The 20,098-nt window shown below is 29.8% G+C and overlaps 2 protein-coding genes across 2 annotated transcripts; one reads left to right on the top strand and one right to left on the bottom strand.

The window, feature by feature from the left end:
* Window positions 1–621: 621 nt before the first annotated feature.
* LOC129287153 (bifunctional riboflavin biosynthesis protein RIBA 1, chloroplastic-like) lies at window positions 622–6,517 on the top strand. The gene is made up of 7 exons (XM_054923324.1): window positions 622–736; window positions 1,994–2,390; window positions 2,637–2,858; window positions 3,077–3,399; window positions 3,682–3,811; window positions 5,216–5,512; window positions 6,201–6,517. The coding sequence occupies exons 1-7, from the start codon at window positions 657–659 to the stop codon at window positions 6,465–6,467; spliced, it is 1,716 nt and encodes a 571-aa protein (XP_054779299.1). The 5' UTR covers window positions 622–656; the 3' UTR covers window positions 6,468–6,517.
* Window positions 6,518–13,916: 7,399 nt separating this feature from the next.
* On the bottom strand, window positions 13,917–14,402 carry LOC129285583 (uncharacterized). The gene has a single exon (XM_054921327.1). It carries the CDS (start codon window positions 14,400–14,402, stop codon window positions 13,917–13,919), a length of 486 nt encoding a protein of 161 aa, XP_054777302.1.
* Window positions 14,403–20,098: the final 5,696 nt, after the last annotated feature.

The raw sequence follows: 20,098 nt of genomic DNA, 5'->3' as shown, positions 1-20,098 counted from the left end.
TTAACTGAAATTAAAAAAAATTTAATTTTAAAAACTCATTAATTCTATCTAAAATTTTAATAAATTTATATATCTATTATATATATATATTTATCATAATTAAATATACACATTTTCGCTTAGTATAAAGGGAAAAATTTATGATAAAAAAAGTTAATAAATAACTTAAAAATAAAAAAAAATCTCTTTCTGTGGAGTACGGTTTATTTCTCCCCCACTTATCATTAAAAATTTAAATCCTCTACAATTAAAAATAGGGAATTTTTTGTAAAGTTTTTTTAGTATTTTTTCATTTTACTAGTTTTTATAAAATATAAAATCTTCTCTCTCTTTCTTAGAGAAGAAAGTTTCACACAAATTCACTAATTCTAATTTCGCAGGATTTAAATCCCATTATTAATTGCGTGTTATATTTGTTAACGGTTAATCCTGAGTTTTGCTTACAACGCAAGGGCACATATTATCATTTTGTTATTATATTTATGAAAAATATTGGAAGGTTGCATTTTCGTTCATGTTGTTATTATATTGTCAACAGCACGTTGCAGACCATTCCCTCTCACGTTTTAATGTTCGTGGATGCTTCATGCTTCCCCGAGTTGCTTCATTTTCTTCCTTCTTCGCTGTTCAAATATATATATATATATATAGCAGAAATGGCTGCGATATTCACCAAACAAAAAATGGCTTCTTTCAATCTCTCTTATTCTCCAATGTCATCTCTCTCATGCCCGCGGTATATTCTCTCTTCCGTTTTCAAGTTTCTTCCTTTATTTTCTTTCTTTTTCTGGGCTTGTTTTAACCAGTTGATTAATTCTCTGGTTATTGCTTGTCTGAGTGTAGTCATTTTGTTTGTGTTTTCACCTTCCCTCTGTCTGTGCTTCCTTCTTAATTAGTATGGGTTTCCTTTGTCTGAAATCTTCATTTATGAATATGTGTGATGAATTTTCAACTCTGGGAAACCATTTGACTTCTATGACCCACAGTTTGCGTGAGATTTCACTTGTATTGAATGGTACTGTATATGGGATGCAGTTTTCCTGTTTCAAAAAATTTTCAATGCCAGAAGATGGTAAATGAAAAAATGGTAGCCTGATGTAAATGTAGAGTAGAGAACAATTTATTACTGTCTTTCTTTTTTTTTTCGGGGGGTTTTGAGTTTGGGATACCAATACCATTAGACAAAGCTTCTCAGCCTAACTTGTTTAAATTTAATCTTAATCTTGAACTCATAATTTATGCTCAACAGTTCTTATTTGACTTCAACCTGTTAACAACTCAAGGCTGAGTTGGCATTTGATCTCTGGCACTATTTAATGCTGGAAGTGGAAACTATCAATGAAGGCTCAATAATTAACAGATATCTGACAAGTCCTTACATATTGCACTGAAAAATTAAGATATTACTGCAATTTTCAGTTATCAGGGTTCAGGGATGCCATATACTATATGATGAAAATATTTCTGTCTTAAGTTTTATTTGTTCCAGGCGCATTCACTGCTGTAATTGAATGACCTGTTGCTTGGATTTGATCAAGGATTTGAATCATTTGAAGTGAAAAGCTTGTTAAGTGCTTATGAAGTAAGAGAGGGAGTGGGTTGATACAAATACTCCCTTATTGTGTGTCACTCACTTTCCCACTTCAGAGACACTTTAGCCTCGGTAGATCCGGATAGTTTGGCCCTGTGTTTTTCTTTTGTTGTGCTTTTCTTACATGTGTCAGTTACTGGACCACCGTTATTTGCCTGTGACCTTCCATGCCATGTCATTGGAGAAGAATGCTAAGCCATGTCTTATGAAGGTTCAACTTACTGAGCCTTGCGCTGGCTTTGTGTGCTGGGGGGTTATGTAGCGTGAACGGCTTCTCATCATGTCCTTGTGTCCATAATTTTGAAATTTTCAGCTCTTTTTTTCCACTTCTATTTAATGTGCGGTAATAATGTTTGGATATCATGGTTACCAATTAAACTTGGAATCTTCTGTTCTGTGCAGGACATGTAAGCAGTTCAAAATGTTTAATGGATTGCACAGTATGAATTCATCTTTCGTAAATGGACACAGACATGAACTTGCTTTTGTCCATCTGAATTCTAAATTTTCTGCAAGTGACAATGTTGCTAGTATACCTAAAGCAACATTGATCTCTGGAGGAGGTGATCTTCTTTCTTATTCAAATGGCAATGATGCTATGAAAAGTGAAGATTTAAATGGCCATGAATCAGGAGGAATTGATGTACAGCCTGACGAAATAGCATTCGGAGCACGAGCAGCAGACGCCGTGTTAACAACCAATGGCTTTCCTGTTGACAAGGATGAATTTGATTTGGACAGGCCATCAGAAGGATTTGCCTCAATTCCTGAGGCAATAGAAGACATTCGCAAGGGAAAGGTTGATTTTTTGTTCCCTGTTCCTATCTCGGTCTCCCTCATTCGGTGTTAATTGCATGTTTGGCACACAAAAAAGTGTTTTCTAGAAAGGAAATGGAGAATGCATCTAGAAAGAAAAATGGGATAGGTGTATTTACCATTTCCTTTCTAGAAAACACTCTTCTACCAACCAAACATTGCATGAAGTTTTGCTTTTGCTTGACCGATGACTTAGCATTCCGTTACTGACTGATATTTAATTTTGCAGATGGTATTGGTTGTAGATGATGAGGACAGAGAAAATGAAGGGGACCTGATTATGGCAGCAGAATTGGCAACACCTGAGGCTATGGCTTTTATTGTGAAACATGGAACTGGGATAGTATGTGTAAGCATGAAAGAGGAAGATTTAGAAAGATTAAAGCTCCCTTTGATGGTAAACAGTAAGGATAATGAAGAGAAACTTTGTACAGCATTCACTGTGACAGTGGTATGTTAAACTTTTACATGCATCAGTACAATTGGAATTAATCATGTGTATGTCTCTCATCAAGGTCATGCATTAGTATCATCAACGGGAACAGATAACATTTCTCCACTCAATAATGAGAACTGAACTTTATTGAGACAATTCACAATTGTTTCACCTGCATCTATTTGTACTATGCATTTCATTGTAAGCTTTAACAATTTGCACTGCATTTGTAGGATGCTAAACATGGTACCACCACCGGGGTTTCGGCTCATGATAGAGCAGCAACAGTTTTGGCTCTTGCATCTAGAGATTCAAAACCAGGTGATTTCAATCGTCCAGGCCATATTTTCCCTCTAAAATACAGGGAAGGTGGGGTCTTAAAGAGAGCTGGACACACAGAAGCTTCCATTGATCTTGCTGTACTTGCTGGTTTGGAACCTGTTGGAGTTCTTTGTGAGGTTGTAGATGAAGATGGTTCCATGGCTAGATTGCCGAAGCTTCGCCAGTTTACCGAGCGTGAGAATTTGAAAATTATTTCCATTGCTGACTTAATAAGGCATGTGGTTATTTGTCCTGGCTCATGTTCTATTTTGACGGGTTGTATGGTGACATTTGCTTCTAAATTTTCCTTTTAATATGGATGCCATAAACTAAACTCTGTTATCTGATGCTTTAGTTTTCTAGCTAATGCAGTGAATCCTTGGGTGGTACTTATGCTTGACTAAAATTATTGCTTTTCGGTTATTTTAGCTTGCATGCAATGGTTTTGGCTGTGTGGAATTGTATTGTTGCTTATTTGGTTGTGCAGTGAATATATTAACACATGATATCATTGCAGGTATAGAAGGAAGATAGATAAATTAGTAGATCGTGTCTCTGTTGCACGAATTCCTACAATGTGGGGTCCATTTTCAGCTTACTGTTACAGATCGCTTTTAGATGGGATTGAGCATATTGCAATGGTTAAGGTGAGACCATGCTTGAATTTCTATTATATTCATGCAAAGTGCGATTTTCATATGTTCAATAATTTATTGTGAATCAAACCTTGTACGCATATGGACTGACCTACATTTGATTTTTTTTTTTTTTCAATTCTGGTCTTCCTGGCTAGAAGAAATCAATTAGAGCTATAACAATTTCCAACCCATTCTACAATGAGTTTTGTAGTCTTGTAAGTGGGTTAGCTAGAACCAACTAAAAGTGAGTCTATCATAATGTGAGTTGCTTGAGCATTACTTGAGCTTTAAATAATGCTCCAGAGTACTCAAAGTTGATGCAATTAACTCAAACAGTTGTTTGAGACTAGAGTTAGCTGTATGCTTTCTCATGCTTTATCTGGCCAAAGCCTATCTTATCTTGATACTCCCTCAAGTCTCACAGTGTTTAATGGCTTTAATGAGGGGTAATTTTGGAATGCTATGATAATTTTTGATAAAATCAATAGCATCAATTAATTTTAACTACCTTTTTTAATTTTTATGATTTGGTTAAAAAGGTCTTCTAAGTAGTATACGGACTGAGTGATTTTATATAAGTATACTGATGCAAAGAGCTCTGAATATTCTTTTATCACCTAAAATCTATTTCCAAAATGGACCAAGCTTCATTCGTATTCATGTTCCTCAAGGTGCAAAAGTTTGTTACTCTAACACGTCCTTTTTTTCTGCAGCAAACTAGCTAGTACAGAAAACTCATCATGCCAATTCTACCCTTACCCCACAAGCCACAATATAGCATAACAGTAAAATATCCAATACTGAAAACAACACAAAACAGAAAAATAACACAGAAATCACATATCTCACACACACACACACACACAACATAAACCTAGTGCATGGGAAAGATGCCACTTTGCTACAACGTTAGTCTCTAGTTCCATGGGAAGCTTTTTTTCATTTTCAAGTTATTGCCTCAAAGCTTACTGCTATGTTTGAGTCTCTTCAAATAAAAATGATGCAAATCTGAAGTCTTTTTACTGTTGTTTGAGCCAGTTCTATGCTGCACTTTTTTCTTCAAAATGGAATTCTCATTTGAGACTTCAAAGAACTGTCAAGCTATCATATTCGCCATCATATCTCAACTGTGACAGTTTCTTGTAGCCTGAGGATTTGATACCTTTTGTTGCTTCTCCTATAGTTCTTCCCTCTCTTTTTCCCATCAAGAAATGGCTCTTTAGACTTACAAACCTGACTTTTCTTGTGAGGCTCCTTGATGTAAAACTCAAAACGGTTAATTAGAGGATAAGGCCGGGTGACTGCAACCTATACCAAGCTCTGATCACAATCATGTTGATATTTGATTTCTAGATTGTTCAGTGGTAAAGTCTTAGTTGAATGAGAGTTTTAACTGTTTTTATTATTGAACAGGGTGAGATTGGAGATGGAGAAGATGTTCTTGTGAGGGTACATTCAGAATGTCTGACAGGAGACATATTTGGATCTGGTAGATGTGATTGTGGAAAACAGCTTGAACTTGCTATGAAACAGATTGAGGCTGCTGGGAGGGGTGTCCTTGTATATCTACGTGGACATGAAGGAAGAGGTATTGGATTAGGTCATAAGCTTCGTGCTTATAACCTGCAGGATGATGGACGTGATACTGTCGAAGCCAATGAAGAGTTGGGATTGCCTGTTGACTCGAGGCAGTACGGCATTGGAGCAAAGGTAACCCACCATTTCTCTTGTTTTAGTTTGCTGTGATTTACAGCATAGTGTTGGAAACAGGGTCAACATAGCCAGCTGAATTAGTGAACTGTTGAATCAGTGCATTAACCAATTCAATGAAATGTTTTGTCCATTACCGAGCTGACCATTAACTCATGAACCAATGACTCTGTTGCTAATGTGACTATATTATCTAGTGCAACATACGATTCTAACATTTTACTCTTTCTAGACTACAATATAGGATATTGACAACTACTTCACAACTCTCAAAAAAAAGTTAGGTGGAACCTTAATTTTTAAAAATTTTTTATATCTTTCTAGTTATACCCTAATTAAATATCTCATATAAATACCTTAATAATAACAATTGAGATTATGATGCATCATTTTTTTTCAAAAAGAAGAAATAAATGAAATAAGGGTATAAATGAATTGGTGAACTATTGAATTAGTACCTTATCTGATTCAATCAAATATTTTGTTTACAACCAGTCTTATTATTAACTCTTGAACTAGTACCTTAGCTAATTTAATGAATGATTTGGTTTTTAGTACCTTGAGTTACAGTGATAGTGGGATTTTACTTGAAATATATTATCTGGTCCTACATACAATTCTAACACATTACGGATCACTCTCATAGAGAGAAATGATTGATGGAGAAATGTTGAAATTGTGGTTGCAGATACTGGGGGACTTGGGTGTTAGATCAATGAAGCTGATGACAAACAATCCAGCAAAATATATTGGATTAAAAGGCTATGGTTTGACAGTTTCTGGTAGGATCCCATTGTTAACTCTGATCACAAAGGATAATAAGAGATATTTGGAGACCAAACGTGCGAAAATGGGACATGTCTATGGCTTAGAATTTAACAGCCAATTGAGCAGTCAAGAAGGTAGCACTGGCGATGAGGTTAACGTTGATGAATCTAAAGCTGTTTCTGTCTGATCCTAAACCCGTCCCTGTAGCCCCAGAAAAAAAAAAACAAACAAAAAGAACTTTTACATATATATAAAAACCAATGTCATTATAGACAGTGTGAACTTTTTACATCAGTTTTATAATCAGTTAAGGCTGTAAAACCAGTGTAGGAAGGTGTAGAAAAATTTAAAAAAAAAATAAGAAGAAGAAATGACTTCTTCACTTTATATACAATTTGTGAGTGAAAAGTTATCTGATCATAATATTAAATGATGTTCCATTTGTATCCTTATCATTTTAATAGCTTTCTTGCAACTTAAGCAAGGCAAGAAGAAATTCTCTTTAATTAATGAGGATTTAAGTGAAATATTGAGATATTTTTTAATAAATAAAGCAATATAACAAGTATTTTTAATCTGCACGTAAAGTGTTTGAAACACCTTAGATAAGGGATAAGAGTGTATATAATGTAAGAGAAATACTTAGGTAAACAAGGTGTACCACATCATTTTTTGTTTGTCCAATTAAAATATTTCAAGTAATATAAATAAAATCTTGTGTGAAATTTTTTAAATTGATTTTATTTTTATAATAGAATGCATATTTAATTTTTTGCATTTTCTTTCTCTACTATCAATAAATATCAAAATCAATTTATATTTAATGTCATTTAAATATTATATTTTTATTCAACAGACCATAAATAATGTAGTGTGTCAAGTTTACCTAAGTATTTCTCTATAATGTAATGTAACAAAAGAAAGCGAAAAAAGAAAAAGGTTAAAATGATCATGACACATGGTGGAGTTGATTACAAGAATAAGATTGTGCTAGCGCGCTTTTCTTGATAACAAGATTTTACATCCAATGCCATGCGCAAGGAGATTTTTATTTATTTATTTAAAAAAAAAAGACAAAGATTTTAACGAGTTCAATTTTTTTAAAAAAAATAAATAAGGGGGTTTAAAAACTTTTTTCTTAAGTTATCCCAACAATTGAATGAGACTAATCTCTCAAGGAATATAAATGTCATTTAAGGGATTGTGTTTTTATAAATAATATTTTTTCATATACACTTTTAAAAATCAAATTCTAAAATGATATTTAAAAGGTCTAAACTATTACTATCAATGTCACATTTAATAGAGAGAAGATATAGGAGGAAAGAATAAGAAAGCACAATTAAAAACTTATAAACTCATTTCTCCATTTTTTTTCAATTAGACTTATTAAAATACCCGTCACTTCCATTTCATTCATATCTAACTAAATATATCATAACAACTAATGAAAATTAAATATTGAACAACTGTTAAATAATAGTATTTATAACAATATTAAAAATATAAATGACTTTTCCATGTCATAATTTTTCAACTGTTCAACTTAAATTTCACATAACGATTTGTTATCTTTTATAATTTGTTGCATTTGTGTATGTTAGAAAGTTGGACACCTTTGAAATTTATTGGTGGCATGTGTATTAGAAGCTATTGTAATGATGTTTTTTAATATTTTTTGCCATAGTCAACCTCACAATAGAGATGGGAATCAGGGCAAGCCCGACTCTTATGAGCTCAATTCTTAAAGGCTCAGGTTTTAAAGTTTGTTTATCTAAAATTTGACTTAATTTTGAAGCTCAGTTTTTATTTATAAGGCTTAGGATTGGGCCCTTAAACCCTTTTTTCATAAAAAGAGTTAACATTTTAATTTAAACAAAAAATTTTAAAATTTAACATAAAATAAATTAAAATTTCATATAAAATTTAATATAAAATTCGACAAAAATTTAAAATTTTAAATTTAAGATAAAGATTAAAATTTTCATCAATGTAAATTTAAATCCTTCTCATCATTATCTAAAACTAAAATATTAAATCCTTATATATAGGCCCACTTGTTGAAAATAGAGGTAAAAATTTAATGTCAATTATCTTTACAACTTTTTCTTCGTTACCTACAATAAATATTAACCAAATTATGTCATTGTTAGTCAAATATGTGTGTGTGTGTGTGTGTAAAATAACCCAACTTATCACGACTTGAGGGCCATTCGAATTCGAGCTTTTTTTTACACAGCTTATTAAGGGTTAGACTCTCAAGTCCGATGACTTTAAAAAAATTAATTTCTAAAACTCAAACCATTATTTAAATAAGGCTTTGAAGCTCAATTTTTCATGTCCAACTTTTATTCTTAACTCTACCTCACAGTTTCACCATGGATCTCACATTTATCTGTTTTTTTTTTTTTTTGTCAAGCTGGGCCCCATATTTTTCATTTTCTCCCAATTATATAAAGTAATCAGGGATCAAATTTGGAATATAGGATAGAGGACAAGTACACTTTTTTAGTGTATCTATTGGATCTGATTGTATTCCGTTACCCAGTCAACAAATTTTCATAATAAAGATTAAATTGATAAAATAGACAAATTTAATGAATCAAATTAATAAAAATATTAAATTTAAGGGACTAAGTTGATAATTGAAACAAATTTGAGAGATAAAATTTTATTATCTTATAAGTTTTCCCTAATTTTTCTTATAATATATTCTAATTTACCTAATATTTTCTTATAATTTTTCTTATAATATATTCTAATTTTCCTTTATACGAGTATATTGTAACTTCTAATTCTAATTGACATAGTAAGATAAATGATTGTAATTTTAAAAGAAAATGAGCCTCATGATTGGTGAATTATGGATAATGTTTCGGTTCAAACCATGTAAATAAAAATATAATTAAATTTTTTATTAAAAAAGATTGTGTTATATATTTTTTCACTTCCTCCTGTTTTAGGAAAAAGTTACCTTCTAAAAAGTTGATTAGTAAAATACTTTGCATAAAAAAATTTATCATAAATTACTTTTTTTAATTTAACCCCTACACAAATTTCTAAGAGCATAATAAATTTAATAAATGTAAACTGGGAAATTTTTTCTCATTTAAATATTATTAATAATTAATAATTCTTCGGTAAATATAGTTGAAACTTGAAAGTATTATCCTCCCATATTTTTAATAGGGTAAATAAACAAATTATCCTCTCATACTCTTAATAAGATAAATAAGTAAATTATTCTTTAAACTTTAGTAACACTATAGACGCTAAACTTATTTATTATATAAATTACTTTTTTTTAATTTTAAAAATGATACAATCCATTTATTGATAAAATTTAATTTCAACTATTAGTTGACTGAGAAAGAACTTCAAAAGTTACAGGAAAGGTCCAAAAACTTTTTTAGTTATTTTCTATAATTTGTTGAGTCACTGTCTGTAATTTTTGGATTTTATTGTAATTCTTGACTTTTTTTTATAATTTTTGAGATCTTTTTTTTTCATTTATTGGTCAACTAACAGTGAAAGTTAATTTTTATTAATGATAAATATCAGATTGTACTGTTTTCAAAATTTGAGGAAATAATTTGCATGATAAATGAATTTAAAATTTATGATACTGCTACTTGACCTTAAATTTAGTGAGTAATTTGCTAGTTTTCCCTTATTAATATAAGACAAATTTTGAAGGAAAAAAATTCGTCCTTAATATAATTTAAAGTTATAAAAAATTAATATTTTTTCCAGTTTACCTTTATTTATTTTTTGGTTAAATGTATACATTTAATTCTTTAATTCTTTACAATATTTTATTTTAATTCTTTAACTTTATAAAGTGTCTTTTTAATCATTTAACTCTAATACTGTTAGTTTTATTTCAATAAATTTTTATATTAAACTTTTAAATATTGACAAAATATTTTTAAATGTTGATATATTAAGTTTAATTTTTTAAAATAATAATGATTGATACAAAAAGTAATCATTTAAAACTAATAATATTATGGTTAAAAGATTAAAAATATACTTTACAAAATTACATGAAAAATTAAAATCTTATATAAAGTTAGAAGACTAAAAATATATTTTAATATTTTTTAATATTTTAATTTCTAAATAAAATTTTCTTAATATTATTAATTGTAAAAAAGTTGGAAATTTACAATTAAAAAATTAATTGAAATATAACTATCATATTTTGGTAAGCACAAAATTAGTTAAATTTATGTGACTAAACTCACTTTATGTGGATAAAGTGTGTGGATATATATATATATATATATATATATATTGTATAAAACTAGCTTTTACTTCTTCATGCATTATGCTGCGAGCAAAAACATATCAAATTTTATCAAAGCAAATTTCTATTATTATGGACTTGTTTAAATATATTTATGTTTTATTTCTTGATTTCAATTATGCATTTATAACAAAGAAAAGATGCATGTAAAACATTGGTTAGGAAATATGACTCATAGCATTCACGGGCTTGAAATACATAAAATGACTAATCTTTCACATTTCTCTGCACACAACGCTGGTTGTTGTACATAAATCATTATTTTTATTGTTGTGCAATAAAGTCTTCAATCTATCCAAGCTCTTTACTTTTAACAATGCCAAATGCAATTGTTAATGTGTGAATACAAGTATGGTTAGAAATAACCAGACATGACACACTGATTAACTTTGTGATTTATTGATAGTTTGCAAATGATAGAGTAATTGGGAATTATTTTTATTGCATACAAAATGGTCATATATTTTTTGATGGGTTTGTGTCCATTTTATAAATTAAAACCTTTTGACTATGACTTGATCCATTCTTCTTTTTTGGCTGAAGCCTCGATCCATTTAATGTTATGCTCTCACTAACTTTATTTTTTCAATCGACTAATGCATAATTATGTATCATTGCATAATCCAAATGCTTGCATATATTCTTCAAAAGTATTACAAGTGCTCTAACTTTTAATGAAAGTTGATGTGATGGTAATCTGAAGCAATTAATTGTGCTTAAAAGCTTAATTGTGTACAAATCATTAAGGTTGCATTGGGATGAGTGAATTTAAGTTAAAAATTTAGATTTAAAATTTTATATTTAAAATTCATAAATTCTAAATTCTTTATTTGGATGACATCAAAAATTTTAAATTATAATATTAAAATTCTTTATTTGGGTCTAAAATAAAATTTTAAATTCTATATTTAAATTTAAAAGGAACTTAGATGATTGGTCAAAGTTAATGATCCGAATAGCCAACTTTCACTAAGATCAGACAATCAAAGCTGATTGGAACTGTAGCATTGGGATGGAATGATAGACTACCATTGGGACCAAATCGAATGATAATGGGGACCAAACGGCAACCTTCCATTAGGATCGGATAAATAGCGACAACCGAGACCAAACAACTGAGTTTCACCTAGACTTGACATGCAGCGATAATGGGGATCAAACGATTGACTTCCACCGAGAACAGACAGACGAAGACGATTGAGACAGGACAGCGTTAGTTCGATCCCGATAGAAGTGAGCCATTCGATCGTCGTCGATTTAACCTTGATAGAAGTTGACTGTTCAGTCCTGTCATCATTGTCGCTTCAGTTTCGATCGTCACAATCAGTTTGATCTTTATGGAAGTCAGTCGTTTGATCCCCGTCATCGCGGTCACCTCCCATTCAATCCCAGTAGAAGTCGACTATCCTATTTTGATCATCGTCGTCAGTCCGGTCCTTGTGGAAGTCAACCTTTCGATCTCGGTCAATGGTGGTGGCTTGTTTCCGTCAACTTTAGCCATTCATTCCCACTTAATGGTGGCGGCTTGTTTCCGTCAACTCTGATAGTTCGATTTAATTATTGTTGGTGGGTAGATCAAATCTTCATAAATTTAGATCAAATTATAAAAGAAATTGAGTTAAGATTTGAAATAATAAAATAATTCAAATTATAAAATAATTGATGTAAAACTTGGATTTGGATACCTAAATTCAAATTCATATATTTTTAATTACTCAAATAATAAATTTAGCTTAAATTCAAATATAAATCTATATGTATTCAAATATAATATAAAATTGCTGTCTTGTGTGAACTTATGCACTCAGTCACAATTCAAATCCTTCAAGTAACTATGATCATCAAAGTACTACACACACATATATTATAAAATAATTTTTTTGGACAGCTGGCAAGGGGGAAAAAAAGGCTCACCTTTGGACAGGTTGCCAGGCCAGTCTTTCTTTCCCGTAAAGTGGGACGCCAACCACGTCTTCGCTTTACGATTTCTAAATTGAAGGCTGAATACTTTTTCATTATTTTGACGCTTTCCTTACTAACCAAGGTGAGATAACATGCTATATTATTAATTTCTTGTAGTTTCCAGAATCCTTCACGCTTGACTCGTACAATATTTATCTTTAAAATATGTGTCTATTTTTAAGGGTTTTTTTTTTCTATTACAAAATATACATAGGCTGCTTCCTATGGCTAACTAATTCAAAGGAAGAAATTTGTATATTTATTTTTATACATTTAAATGCTTGTTTTTAATTAGGTTATTACATTAAATCATTTATATATTATTTATGGTATAAAATATTTATTATTAATATTATTAATATATTATAAATCTACTTGTTTCGATTCAGTTGAATAAAAATATATTTAGCATATAAAACGTATCTAAATCTTTCAATTTCTATAAACTTGCATAGCATTTCCCTAAGATGCACACATATTTATTTATTTATAATAGTAATTTTGATCAATATTTATAATAATAATTGAATCAAAAGAATTTCAGTTGAAAATTTTAATCATAAACTTTTGAACTATAAATTATAAATTACAAATTATAAAAACTAAAACTGGGGTTATCAAAACATAAAATTTCTCAAGAATTGAGATACTGAATTAAAAATTATAAATTAAATTATTTTTTAAAAATACCTGGTTAATTAATCAACGTAATTTAGGGAGATTAATTAAATGGAAAAAATTAAATATATAATAGTTGGTCATTTTTATATTATTTTTACCAGCTTTTTTTTTTTTTTTTTGTGCAACGGCTAGCAGGAGAATCTAGACCCTTTGGCTTTGAACGACGACGTGGTCCCCGCAGTGTCGTGCGGTTGTTCGGTGCCGTTTTTTCGCCGCAGAAAAGTCTGCAAAAATTTTCAACTTTATTGTTCTTTTCTTTTCCTTCTTTTCTCCTTCCCTTTTATTAAATAAACACGTCAATATTCGACCGTTGCGACTTTTCACACGTACTCCCCCTCATCCAACGGTTCTCATCCATCAAACGGCCTTTTTTAAAACCACGTGTACGCACGAGATTCATTCACAGCTGTAGCTATAGCAAAAAGCAAAAGCACAGCTTGGACTCGCTCATTCACCACTGTCACTTTCTGTCCGCGTTTTCCTTTCTTTCACACTTTGAACAGTCAATATAGACCGTTAGATTGTACCTCGATCATCATCAATGATTGTACTTCATCAACGGCAAATATTGCGTCTTCTCGCGTTTTTTCTTCTATAAATACCCCTGAAGCCTCTCTTTTCACTCACAACTCAATTTTAGATTCCTCAACGGAGCTCCATTACTAAGCCTAGAAATTTGATCTCTTACGCGCACACTCTCTCTAAAATCCCTGTTTTCTCTTTCTCTATCTCTACAATGGCGAGCTCCAGTATTGTGTTGATGCTAGTGGCTGCTTTGCTGGTGAGCTCTACAATGGCGCAACAATCTCCCGCTTCTTCTCCGGCAACGTCGCCGACGGCGGCTCCAAGAAGGGCGATGGCTCCGGCTCCCGTGGCAGTGACGCCATCTGCGAATTCGCCAACGGCTTCTGCTCCTGTTGAGAGCGGATCTGCTACTGCTCCATCTCCGGCCACCGTTAACTCTCCTCCTTCTCCTCCAGTGTCTCCATCTGCGTCACCTGCTGCTAATCCCCCGTCGATTGCAGCCACACCGTCGGGATCGCAGGCACCGGCTCCAGCTACAAGCGGTGCCGTTTTGAACAGACTTAGCGTCGCCGGATCTGCCGCTTTTGTGATTGTCGCAGCCGCTTTTCTGGCGTAGACAGATTTTGGAGTCGTCGACGATATCATGATATATTCTTTCCATTATTTTATTGTGTATTCTATTTTATTATTAGCGTGAATAATTTATTTTCTGTTGGATTTTTTGTTGATTTTTTATTTAGTTACAATTATCTTTTGGATTCTTTATATATAATATAATTTTTTTTACAGCATTTGACGCTTTCGTTTGATTTATTGTAACGTATTAGTGAGGGATTGGTGATCTTGTTCAAGCGCAATACGTACTAAATCATATTAAGCAATTAATCATGATTCTAATTGCAACAAAAAAAGAGATCAATGATATTTGCAATTAAATTTTATAAGGCGAAATAAAATAAAATCGTAATATTACAATTATAACACAATTCTCAAATTTAAATTATTTCACTTTCAGTTTATGTGTCTTTATTTCCCTCCACCAAATTTACTCTTTAAAAATTATAAAATATTTTTAATTAAATCTCACTCCTCAATGAAGTAGTTAGTTATTTTTTAAACCTTACAATAAATATAAAGTTATTTCAATAGAAACACTTAAAAAAAGATAATGATTATACATTAAAAGATTAAAAATATTTTACATCTTTAAACATCCAACTCTTCAAAAAATATTTTATATTTTTTTAACATAGAAAATATTTATTTTATTTTAGAACAGGATTCTTGTTTATTATAAATTTTGTATTTAACCTTAATAGCCATTGAAGTTTGATTTAAATTAGTTTTGCAAAGAGTATAAACCAAATGTGATTATCTAAAATAAAATAAATATCAATTATCAACAAAGATCATATATAAATATTCTGATCCTCCTCATGAGAGATAAATGTTTTTAGCTACTTACACTTGGATCTAATTCTAATATATATATATATATATATATATATATTAAATTAGATTAATATATATATATATATAATATATATGAATATTAAATTAGATTAATATGCAATTTGAATATTGAATTATAAGTTTAGAAGTGTGATTTGAACTCTAAATTTTTAAAAAATATATTTTAAATTTTAAATAATTAAAGTTGAAATAATTTTACCTCTATCATTAAACTTAGATAAATGTTCACCAAATTGAGGCTTAATGTGTTATTTTTGTCAAATTTTACTCTACTTCTCTCCCCTATCTTCATTTGATACAAATTACACATTAGATCTCAATTCAATAAACAGTTGTTGAAACTTTATCAAAGTTCAGAATGCACTTTTTAAACGTTTATGACCTATAGTTCAGGGTTCATTACATATTAACTCTATTAAATTAATAAAATAAATTAAAATTGAACTCAAGTGTTAAATTGAAAACTACAAAAAAAAAATCATATGTTTTTCTATTTTATTTTAATGTTCCAATCACTTTAACTAGTAAAATAATTTTACAATAAACGTTTTAAATTTTCAATCTAGAAGCAAAATTATTAGAAGAATGATAGTTAGATTTCAAAAGATTGAATTAATGATAATTAAATTCTTAGCAAGAGTATTTTAAAAAATGAGTTGAAAATATTAATTTAAACAATTACAAAAAAAAACTCTAATTATAATGTGAGAATTATATTTAAAATTAAATGTATTATCTACAATTGAAACTCTTGAATTTATAATGATTTAAATTGATATTTTCAACTCTCTTTTTTTCACAAAATTTTATTAAGAACTTAAGTACTTAACTAGGATTAATTTTATTTTTTTTTTTCTCGACCTAATTATCATTCACTCATAATTCTTTCGATTTTTTTGGAATGGGAGGAACAAAAGCAAATTGCGATTGAAAGAAAGTGAGAGTCATGGACCCGTGGTAGCGTAATGTAGCTTTAGCTTTGTAATGAGAAGGACGGGACAAAATTTACTTTAGACTGCTTAGTGTTGGCACTTTAAATAAATGCTTTTTTCCTTTCTTTTTTCTTTTGGGAAAATTAAATGAATATTTTGAACGTAAGGAGGGTGTGAATTTGGTTTCACTTTTGTGTCTTGCCTTTGCTTGTACCAGGAAACACGTAATATTAATAGTATTGGGAATGGTAATTCATGCTTTTTGGTCACACCCAAACATGACTTTGCCCACCTTCACATGACTAAAGTGAAAGAACCATGACCAAGTACAATAGACTCATTAAATAGTAAAAATATTCAAAATTTTCACATAATTGGGTCATGTGAATTTGTTTTACAGTTAATAAAAGCAATAAGTGTTTTTGACCTCCCATAGTCCTATCCCAACATCATTTTTATTTCAATCCTATTATGTCTTCTCCCAAATTTGTTAAGACAAGATTGACTCATCTTAATATAATCAGGATGGAAATAAATTAATCGAGGTCAGTACTTCATGATCACTCATAACCCTTGACAACTTTCTAATTTTTTTCTTAATTTTTTAAAATCAACTATAAATTATTTCTCTCTGTTTTTTTTTTGGGTTCATAACTATAATTTCTCTTGGTTCCATGAGAGAGATTACAAATAACAAAAATTGTTATAAATTTTATATTATATAAGATACATTTTGTATATTTACATGGAATCTAAAATAAGTTGCATTTTCTATAATTTGTGAACAATGTGACTCTTAATATTTTTTTAATATTGATATTGATTGATAGCATATCACACTATTCATAAATTAAGAACAGTTCATCTCATTTTTTTAAAGTTTGTACCATGGAAACGAAAATAGCATCTAATTATTTTTATATTTTGTCTACATTCTAGATTATCTTTATTTGACAATAAAACTTGAACTTAAACTTCCCTTAAAATTCTTATCGTTTTAAAAATCAAATCAATTTATGAAATAATATAGACATTAGTTAATTATTTATTAGTTTGATTATAAATGAATGGCCTTGGAGTGTTTAATGTGTTCAATAGATTGATTAGCTTAGTATGTAAATCCTAACCTTTTCCACTAGCACCATTGGTGCTTGCAACCGTAATGGAGTGTGGGGGGATTTTTTTTTAATAATGAAGGGTATTTATATAAATATATTTAAAATTTTAATTCTACTAAAATCCCTTGGGACTTGAACAAAACTTTTCTAATTTAAAGATTTATTTGAAATAAAATCTCTTACTAGGGACTACTGTGAAATCCATACATGGCTGTGCTTAAAGTGAGAGATCCAATATCTTTTTTATTCAACTAAATAACAAAGTCTCTTGCACCATGGAAACAATTAGATACAATCATAAAAAGTATCATTCTTACACCTTTCTTACTATACATATTATTATTAATTTTTATTGCTTACCCACTTAGTATTCTTGGTCAACTCTAAGCAAAAGACTTCACAAAAACCTGGACCAATCCAAATCAAGCAATTCATTATTAGTTGATCCACGGAATTTTAATGCCACTACATTTTCAAAATATGAGGTTGAGATTATTGGTTAAGTTGAAACAATTCATTGCTAGTTAATCCAAGCATTTAGTTGTTACACACACCCATTCATAAAAAGGAATTGAGCCCATAAGTTTGTTTTTATTTACCTGAAAGGATTTGGTGTCACTGTGGCATCAAACTATTGGCATGGTTTTATTGATGCCACAAAATTTTGGGTGTCACAAAATCATTGAATTTTTAAATGCTAGGAGTATGGTTTTGTGACACCAAATCATAGAAAATATATACTTGGTATGGTTTTGTTGATGTGGTTTTAGCCCACTTTGGATAGTGTTTACAATTACCTATGTTAGTATATACTTTCTATGTAATGCAAGATAAATAAGTAAATTATTTCTTGAATTTTAAGTTTAATAACATTATAGATTTTAAACTTATTTATTGTATAAATTATTCTCCTAATTTTTGAAAATAGTACAATTCGACTCCTACCATTAATAAAAGTTAATTTTAATAGTTAATTAATCAAAGAATGAAAGAAAAGGACCAAAAAAATTATAAAAATGACTAAAAAAATCTTATTTGTAACTTTTGGGTTTTTTATTGTATTTTTTATATAATTTTGGAGGTCATTTTTTATTATTTTATAGTTAACTAAGAGTCAGAGTTAATTTTTTTTAAATGACAAAAGCTAAATTACACCACTTTCAAATATTGAAGAAATAATTTACAAATAAACAAGTTTATAGTCCATTGTGCTATTAGATATAAAATTTAGAAGATAATATACTCATTTATCCTATAATATATACTTGAACTTCTTATCCAAAAAGAAAAGGTATGTGGCTTATGCCTAAAATTTATAACCTATATGCATGTAACAAAGAATATGAAATCCCATGCAATGCACATGGGACTAACTTAGCAAGATAATGAAATACCATATATATTAAGTGTTAAAAAAAATCATACATGCATTGGCATTGCATTTATATATTGTTTTATTCTGAAACATTCACCCCCATGCCTCACTCTGTCTGATAGAGTATCCGGAACATTATGTTTTTTATTTTGGTGGAATTGAAACATTCTCTTTTATTTCAACATTTTTTCTAATTATATTTTTTTCCTTTTCAATTAAAGATTTAATTTTTCATCTTTCAAATTTGTTTCAGCCAATGGTTTTATCCCTCAAATTTATTTTTTATTAATATAATCTCTTAAATTTACATCGGTTATCGATTGGGTTTTTATTATTTAAAAAGAAAGTAACATTATTAAAAATTGTTAATATGAATAACAAACTATTGATGACAACAATGTAGATTAATAAAAAAATATAATTATTTAGTTACAAAAACTACAAAATCTAAATTTAAAAAAAAAAAGGATAAAACACAATGTACGAGATTATATTGATAAAAATTAAGATGGTTTGACAGTTAATTTATTTTTATCTAATTATATATACATATCAAATCATTAATATACTTTACATATTAAATTATTTTAATAATTAATTTATGTTTTAAAACTTTCAAGACTCATGTGATAATTTTTTAAAAAAAAACATAACGTGTCAAATTGATAGCTGACACAAACTTAAAAAAGTAGACATTTTACTATTCCCTTAATTAATATGTATGTAAAAATTATGGTATTGAAATTAGATCGGATCGGCCAGGTCAACCCGGACCCTTGTCCGATTTGAGTTTACTCCTAAACCGGTGAGGGAATGAACTGGTGTAACTCCGTATAACCCAGTAGGTTGACTAGGTTAATCGGGTTATTATTTTTTCAGACAAAACTCCTAAAAGGATGTCATTTTAGGGGATTTTTTTATTTTTGATTTTCCAGAGTGCTAAATTCAAAAATAAGATAACAAAAAAAAGTGAAACAGAAGTCAAAAAATGAAAAATTAGAGGCAAAGCACACTAAGTCCAATCCAGATTTTTAGACAGCATTCAATTCAACTTTTTGTCTGTGTCTCTCCTCTCTTGCCCTAGCTTAATCGGCGTCTCTTCTCCAGCTCAATCTCCGCCTCTTCTCTAGGCTCTAGTTCTATTCGTGTCTTTTCTCTAACTTAGTCTTTGACTGTCTGTCTCTTCTCCAACTCTATCTTCGTCTCTGTTATCTCCATCTCTTCTCCAGCTTAGTTTCTGACTCTCCATCTCTTCTTTAGCTCAATCTCCGTCTCTGTTATCTCCGTCTCTTCTCCAACTCTGTCTCCATCTCTTTTCTAAACTTTTGAGATTGAAGGGTTGTAATTGTAAGGATGGATATTTAAAGTGTTGTATTTTATTATTGTTAGCCTTTTGAGTGGTTGGATTTGGTTGAATATTTTTATAATTAATGTTTTTTTATT

Source organism: Prosopis cineraria, unplaced genomic scaffold (assembly GCF_029017545.1).
Source record: "Prosopis cineraria cultivar Desert tree isolate PC_DT_omini unplaced genomic scaffold, ASM2901754v1 PC11, whole genome shotgun sequence".
Classification (NCBI taxonomy): domain Eukaryota; kingdom Viridiplantae; phylum Streptophyta; class Magnoliopsida; order Fabales; family Fabaceae; genus Prosopis; species Prosopis cineraria.
Note: the sequence above shows the minus strand (reverse complement) of the source record. Positions and strands in the feature narration are given on the sequence as shown.